General features: G+C 38.4%; 1 protein-coding gene across 3 annotated transcripts in view; it reads left to right on the top strand.

Annotated features, from left to right (window-relative positions):
- Positions 1–8,216, top strand: part of ANKRD28 (ankyrin repeat domain 28) — a 224,984-nt gene that overhangs the window by 208,035 nt on the left and 8,733 nt on the right. For all 3 annotated transcript variants that reach the window (XM_019508654.1, XM_019508653.1, XM_019508652.1), the window contains 6 exons: positions 2,693–2,780; positions 2,871–2,954; positions 3,785–3,930; positions 4,128–4,210; positions 4,372–4,454; positions 7,244–7,335. In XM_019508654.1, coding sequence (XP_019364199.1) covers positions 2,693–2,780; positions 2,871–2,954; positions 3,785–3,930; positions 4,128–4,210; positions 4,372–4,454; positions 7,244–7,335 — 576 coding nt within the window. The remainder of the gene's footprint in view (positions 1–2,692; positions 2,781–2,870; positions 2,955–3,784; positions 3,931–4,127; positions 4,211–4,371; positions 4,455–7,243; positions 7,336–8,216) is intronic.

Below are 8,216 nucleotides of genomic sequence, written 5' to 3'. Positions count from 1 at the left end.
ACCTCCTTGGACCTGCTCGTGATGCATCTATGGATGCATGCCAAGGTGCAGTTAGCCTTCCCGACTGCATCCCCACATTGGCGGCCCTTGTTCATCCTGGAATCAATAGTGATTCCGAGATCCTTCTCTGCCTCTGTGCTGCCGATATGGGAGTTCCCCAGCCTGTAGGTATGCTGCTACTTCATATGTCTTCATTCCAGATCCATGTAGTCTTTATGTTCATAACAAACTGCTGTGAGATGAGTGTATATGTAATTGTAGTAATGTGGACCTACTTACTTGAAAAAGTAGAACTTCTTCATCTTGTCCTGTGTAGGTTCCCATGTGTTCTATTAATTTAATTTTCAAAGGTCAAAATAACTGATATTGAGTTAAAAGGAGAACTACTTCCTTGTTATGGTATGCTTTTAGCTTTACGTCTGTGCATACTTCGCTCTACTTACAGCCTTAGTTTTTGGTAAGTGTTATTTTGTGTGGCCTGTGTCAAGAATTATTGTGTAAATGTAGAAAAATCTGTCTTACAAACTTCAGTTTCTTTGATGTTGTCAGTATTGCAGAGATGGTATAAACCTGTTTGATATTGAGGAAGAACAGGTTTAGTAGGATTACCAGCTCTGTTGTATTCATCAAGTTGCTGAACTAACAGAAAGCTAATAAGGTTTCCTTAGTGCATTTTTGCAAGGATTGGGCTTAAAATTTTATTGAAGACAACAGTGTATCCATAGGCACTGACTTTTTATTTTTGCCGGGGGAGGGCTAAGATGATGGACATGTGGAAAGTGTTATGCATTTCAGGTGACAGCCCTCTTCCCGAACACAGGGACCTTGGGCCCCAATGTATTTGGCATCTCTGAATGTATCTGTACTATTTTTTTGAGAGAATTCATAATCCATGAAAAAGAAAGTTACAGTAGTAATAGAAATGCCTGGACTGGGTCAAGCTAAACCCTCATATTCCATGGGAAGGGTACTCAAACCTAAAATGCTTTTTGGCTTTGTTCAAATTGCAGGTTTACCACAGTTTCTTGATTTTATGCAGTCAGTCAGCAAGACCCCCTTTACACATTTTTCTGCAGTTACTGGATTAATTGCACAATAAATTTAGACTGGCTACATGTGCAAATTAACTATGGCACCTTAAATAGTTCAAACCAGCTATAAAGTTACTGCTTGAAAATGTGTAATAACTTTATTCCCTGTTTCTATCCACCCTCAGTTGGAATGTGTAGGTAGTTCCCAGTGTCTGGGAGACTGCAGCTGCTGCAATTTCCCATTACCTGGGGTGCAGTCACGCAGCTGCATGGACTTCATAATCCCACGTTTGCAGATGGGACTGAGAGCCCTGAAGCTGCGGGGACTGTCAGCTCCAGCAGCACCATGGCTGCTGAGACCCAGAGTCCACACCTTGGAGGCTCTGAGTCCCAGCAGCTGTTGGGCACTGCTGTTATCTCCTAGCCGTGGGGGGTGCACAAGTGCTCCCTTGGCTTGGAGATTACAGCAACTGCAGTCATCCAGCCCCAAGTGCATGAGGCATCCCTGTGCTGGGAGCCTTGTCAACAAATGGTCTCCTAGATGCTGGAGCTTGCTTTGTGACAACAGTAGACATGAGGGGATCTAATGCATGATCCTACAATCGCACCTCCTGCTATTCATGTGCGGCATGGCAGGTGACACCATTGTGTGGATAGCACATTAGATCTTATTGTGCCTTTACCTGCATATGTAGAGCAGGTCCCGTTTACATGTTGCATGCAGTAAGCAAATAAAACATGGTTACTTGTGACCATAACAAAGGTTATATTTAGCTTTTAAGAATAGGATTCATAATTGAGTACAAATTGAACATACCTTTGTCCACCAATTTTGATTTTTTTTGTTTTGATTTTGGGTTTGATTACATATATTTAATGCCTGTCGCATAGCAATACAACACTGAGCAATGACACTATGAGCAACTTCAAAGCTAGTTTATATATCATATCTTTTCACATATGTTACGCACCGTTCCCACAAAAAACAGCTGCTGGAAATTGCAGTGGATTTATATGCGAGAAGATGAAAACCATTCGACAGTTTCCAGCAAAAGTGAAAACAAAATCTGCACACACCTCATAGGAAGCAGAACAGTGAGCAAGCTCTGCTCCGTAGCTGCTTGTACTCAGTTACTTACTATAAGGAAATATTTTTTCTTCATTCTGCCTTTCAAAAGCAAGATGCGGATCTTATTCTGAGGCATATTATATGCAAGAAAATATGGCATTTATAAATAAGAACTTTCTAATAGGTGGTGGAATAACTTGAAAATTGATGGTTTCATATATCATGGAAATGTGATTCCAAATATCCTTCTGTAACTGGAATAAAATTCTGAAAATATGTTTATCTTTGTGTCTCTGATGTAAAGAGACTGTCTGTAAACTGATTTATAACAAATAGGTGAAAATTGCAGTTGCACTTGAGTGGGAGGAGTTGTAGGAGAAATAGTGCTTCTGCCTTCCAAATCCTGAAAACATGGCATACCGTTCTTCATTCCAACGTGCAGCCAAATCTAACATCGTTCAAGATTGGTTGGGGTTTTTTTTGCTTTCAAACAAGTATTTCATTTAATTTGCCTCACCTTTATTATTATCATAAACTTCAAATGGTGTTTTTCTTATTTTGTTTTTAATATCTGACTTTTAAACTCATTTAGGTCATGACAGCTGTGTAGAGCTTCTTTTGGAACAAGAAATTTTCCAGAAAATGGAAGGGAATTCTTTCAGTCCATTGCATTGTGCTGTGTAAGGAAGATTACTATTACCAGATCTTATTACAATATTGAACTAAAGCCATGACATTCAGTAACTAATAGCCTGTCTAATTTTTGATAGGATAAATGACAATGAAGGTGCTGCAGAAATGTTAATTGACACTCTTGGTGCTGGCATTGTAAATTTAACAGATTCTAAAGGAAGGTAGGTCTTATAACTACACTTAAGAAATATCATGGGCAGTATATTTGCTATGATTTTGCAATTTGTCACAGCCTACTTGGTTTTTAAACCATAGCATGTGTTTTAAGCTCTCCTTTAGAAGCTCCTTTCTACTCGTACTATTAAAAAAAGTAATTGGTTATTTTTAAAAACCATGTACAGTAGAACGTAGGTCATTAGTTTCTGGGTACAAATTTGCAGCCAGATGCTGAATTTATAATAATAAAAAAGCTGCTTGATATGACTTCCTTCAGGGCGTCTCTTCTCTGATCTGCTGGACACATCTGTAGTTGCGCACAGCTGATCGGAGAAGTCACACCCTTTGAAATAAAAGCTACAGCAAGCATCTTGGAATGCACTTTGCTGTGGCTCTGTATAGTCCTGGATACTTTAGAAACCTTCTTTTGTGCAGCAGTGGGTAAGAAAGCTAATCCTGCAAAGAAATATCTCAGTCCTATTGTACTGAGTAAGGTTTGAATAAGCTTTTTATTGTGTGGGGAAAGTGAGCATTTTTATTATTGGATAGGGTCCAATTCATTGTCCATTTTTATTTTTCTAGGTTGTGCATGTCATGAATTAATGTGTTGCTAAATAAATTCTTTGAATTTATTGCCAGTGGCTGTAAATGCTTTTTTTTCAGGCTTATTAAAAATTGAAAAAATTATAACAGTTCTACCTATAATAGCCACAATGAATGTGGGTGCCCTGACTGCCTACCCAAATGTAATTGCAGAATTAGTCTGTTTCTACTTGTAAACAATGTATTTTTATGTTTTTGGACCTTAAGCCAATGTCCTTTTGATTCCTTTTAGAACACCTCTTCATGCAGCAGCTTTCACAGATCATGTGGAGTGTTTACAGCTTCTCCTTAGCCACAATGCTCAAGTAAACGCTGTAGATTCTTCTGGGAAGACGCCTTTGATGATGGCTGCAGAAAATGGGCAAACCAATACAGTTGGTAAAGAAAAAGTTCTGTTCTAGTTTTACTCTTGATATTAGTGTTGCATTGTTCCTGTAAAATTACCATGCATTATGTAGTCAGACATTTTTTTTTTAATTAAAAGTGTATTTATTTAGGTTTTCACCTTTCTTTTAACAGAGATTTAAATCAATAATAACTTAACTTTTTCATTAATGCAAACTTCCTTCCTTCAGAGGTGCTGGTTAGCAGCGCGAAGGCTGATCTGACCTTGCAAGATGGTAGTAAAAACACTGCACTTCATTTGGCTTGCAGCAAGGTGTGTATGCATTTTGAGACTCAATTGGTGTTTTGTTGTTAATGAAAACTATGTCCAAATATTAAGTCTTGCTTGTAAAACTCCACAGACTACTGTAAAAAGATATACAGAACAATTTTCTAAGGATTATATGTTATGACACATGTTTGCTGTATGCTTAGGGTCATGAAACTAGTGCCTTGTTAATACTGGAGAAGATTACAGATAGAAACCTCATCAATGCCACCAATGCAGCCTTGCAAACGTATGTATGGCCACTGAAAATTTTTCATAGTTCAATTTTCAAAATGTTTTTGGCTCTTACTAAGACTAAGACTTTATTTTCATGAGGAAAATGCATTTTTTTTAGAGTGAGTTTTCTCAATTTATTTGAAAAGCATGTAATAGAAGAATATTTAAGATGCCTTTTTCATTCCAGCTGTATTTAAAGACGCTCGCTCACTCGCTCACTCACTCGCTCTAGCTCTCTCGCTCTCTCTCTCTCTCTCCTGGTTTCCATCTCAGTTAAGTGAAAGAGATTCCAGAAAAGCCTTATGCTTCCAACTCAAGGATTCTATGTTTTAATTCTGTATAGGCATCTTTTTTCTGGTTTAAAAAGAGAGTTATGAAATACTAATTTTGCGTCATGTCTGTGTCCGTGTGTGTGCTTAATATATATTATAGTGTATATAATACACATAACAAGGAGTTGGCCTCTGGCTCATCTCATCATATTTGCAGTGGTCAAGCAACAGCAGAGAGAGGTTTGGGGCAGAAGGGCATCCCAAAGGTGTGGGAGCACCCCAGGACTGTCTCTCAAAGGCATACCCAGGCAACATTTGGGATCAGGGTGTTTCACAGTGGTAAAAAGAAGTAAATTGTTGAAATAGAACAAGAAATTTGGATTTTTTTTCCACTTAAAGCAATGTGACTAGGTACTTCCTAAAGATTCTTTCTTAAAGGAATGCTAAAGCTATTTTGTCAGCCTAGCTATCAGGGAAATTGGTAATGTAAGCAGCATTTCATTCCTCAGTTCTCAGTACATCCTGTAGTTCTGTGAAGAAGGGGTTTTAATAAAAATGGCTTCTCCTGCATTTTTTCCAAAATCAGTCAGCCTGTGATCTTGGTGGTACAGAGCAAAACTGCTTTAAATTGCTTTAATGGTGTCTTTGAAATCAGAAGAAAAGATTGACATCAGTGGCACTGCTGAATTGACAGAATTTAGCTGTTCTCTCTTGCATTTCTGCATCCCTGTTGAACTATTGCATGTCCCTTTGTTGCCCCAGGGATTTTCTCATAGTTCCACCTTCTGCCCACTGGAGGTTGCTTTGACTCCAGAATTACGATAGCTAAGGTGCCTCTTATCCTCTCACCTTAGATGTTAGGCAACATGCTACAAGCAGCAGCAGAGAGGAGCTTTTTGATGATGGGGAGCTGGTTGCCGCAATACAAGGAAAGCAGAAGTGGTTGGGGAGAAAAAAGACAGTTGAGGGCCAGGCCAGAGGATAGGGACAGAAGTGGCGATCTAGGCTGCTGTAGGCTCTTCTGGTTCTTTCCTAACAACTTGGCTTCTCTGTATCCTATTTTATAGCCCATGCTGCATCGGGGGCGGGGAACTGATGACTCTCATTACATTCAGCAGCACAAAACTTTATTAATTGAGCTGTTTAAAAATGTTTTATTGGCATAGAATGTATAAGTTGCATTTAGTTTTTAGACACCTTGCATCATAAACTGTATCAGTGCTGTCAGCTGTAGGCCCAAATTCTAAATAGTTTTGCGGGTGAGATTTCAGCTTATCTGTGCTATGCAGAGTTACTCTACTTTTTGAATTTTAGTATTTTCAGCTGATGCCAATGGGTAGTTTTTGTTTTTCTTTCCCAGTTTTCCTGCTTCTTCCCTTCCCTCCATCACCATATTCCTGTTTTTTTCAATACTGTATACTTTCTTTTTTTCTCCGAAGTAGAGAGGTCAGTTAATTCTCATAACTGAAAATCAATATGAAACTGAAGAAAACTACCTAGTTAACTTGGTATTCTGTGAATCCTCTTGCTTAATTTCTTTTTTTTAAATGAAAACGTATCTTATTTTGCTAAGCCAATGATTCTTAGCCAGAGGTGTCTTGAGATCCTTTCAAAGATGCCAAGCAACCTTAGCACTGTTTGGGTTTATCTTGTGAATCATGTTGGTACACCTAAGATTTCAAATAGGAATCAATAGTATTAAAACCATTCTGACCTGTTGTGGTCTTTTAGGTATTTGCAACAGAAGATAGCTCTATTTTTCTGCGGTCAAAAAGTGAAAACTCACAAAACATTTTCTGAAGGGTGCCTTGAGTCTAAAAAGGTTAAAATTGCTGCCTTAGGTATTTGAAGAATTGTGACACCTCTCTTTTGACTCTGGTTTTTGAAGATTTTGCTGTTATATGTTATGAGGTAAAGCTGAGAACTTGGCTTGATGGATTGTGGTGCTTTGAAAGTATAAAGTTATGTTTAGTAGATCATATTTGGTAGGTAACTAATATGTTGTACTGCATTTTTCTTTGGGTCTCTTCATTCCTTGTAAACTGAGGAAATGATTCCATCTACAGAGACAGATAGTTCTCTAGTTTCTAAAGGTCAAACTGTCTAAAAGAGAGGCATCACATTTCAACTACGCTATATACAAATAGAACATGACTACCATCCTAGTGGTCCTTGTATTCTTGTAAAAGGTTATTGTCAGTGATAGGCCATATTTCCCAGATATATCACCATCTAAACTTCAGATTTCAGTGAAGGATTATAGATAGCTGATGTATTAGTTCTAAGACCAGGAGAACTGTTGCTGCCCATTTAGGATGATGATCTTTTTAATTTTTTTGGATGTAATATGGCACGCTTGATGTAGGTAGCAATTCCTTCCGTCACGAAGTATGTCATAAGACAGAACAAATATGAGTACGTAATTTCCTGTTCTTTCATTTTAAATTGTTAGTTTATCTTAAACTATAGGTTCCTAAAATATTATAATTTGTTTTGGGCTTATGTCTCGGTTTGCTTGTCTTCTCCACAGACCTCTGCATGTTGCTGCCCGAAATGGATTGACAGTTGTAGTTCAAGAACTTTTAGGGAAGGGAGCAAGTGTCCTTGCTGTAGATGAAAATGGTAAGAATAAATTCACCTTGTTTTCCAGTAAGGAACTGTTGTTTTATGTTTGAACTGCTTGGAAAGGGCAGCATTTCATTAATTTTATATTGGTTGCACCATAGGCTCCTTCCCTCAAATAAGGGCTGTGTTGATATGGCTCTTGTTAGCAAGGCAGGAACAGTGGAAAGGGTGGATGGATTTTGAACAGTAAAGCCAAGTTATCAAACAAATTACTGATTTGAAATAGCAGTTTGACAGATTTAATTTTAGCAGTACTAGAAATGATCAAAAGAGCACACCAGTGTGAGCTTGTTCAGTAGGTGAGTTAATGAATATGCAGTTTACTGAAATGGGTTGACTGAAGTTTCTGAGCAGTAAATAGGAATCAGTTTCCTATTCTCAGATCTCACGTTTCTGACTTGGTAGGAGTTTTGTAGAATACAGAATCAAGAAAACCATCACAACAGAAAATCATGCTCCTGGTAGGTTAGTTTTGGAGCACTTCACATGTTACACCTGTTCAGGGCCTGAGATTGCTTCAAGTCTTCATTAATCTTTTTCAAGGGAGAGGTAAATTGAATTAAGCTGTGTAGAAACTGCAGGAGGCTTTTTATCCTTCCATTAAGAGTTGCCATGTCAAGAAGTTGACACTCATGTGTGAAAAAGTTCTTGTTTCCATAGCACATATTTGTACAAATAAAAAGTTGGTTTGCACTAATATCTGATGCTGGCATAGTTCAGACCCAGGAGGCCATATAAAAATAGACCCTACCTCCTCCAGTTGCACCAAGAAGGTAACGTTGTGCCCTTGCTCTGCTGTCAGCTTGCCATCCGAGGTGACAATACGAAGTCCCCGCGGGGCCTTTCCAGGACACTGCTGTGGCTTAGCTGTATACTGT

The sequence above is a fragment of the Gavialis gangeticus genome, unplaced genomic scaffold (genome assembly GCF_001723915.1).
Source record: "Gavialis gangeticus isolate Ggan-Ray unplaced genomic scaffold, GavGan_comp1, whole genome shotgun sequence".
NCBI classification, from domain to species: domain Eukaryota; kingdom Metazoa; phylum Chordata; order Crocodylia; family Gavialidae; genus Gavialis; species Gavialis gangeticus.
This window is presented reverse-complemented; position numbering and strand designations above follow the sequence as displayed.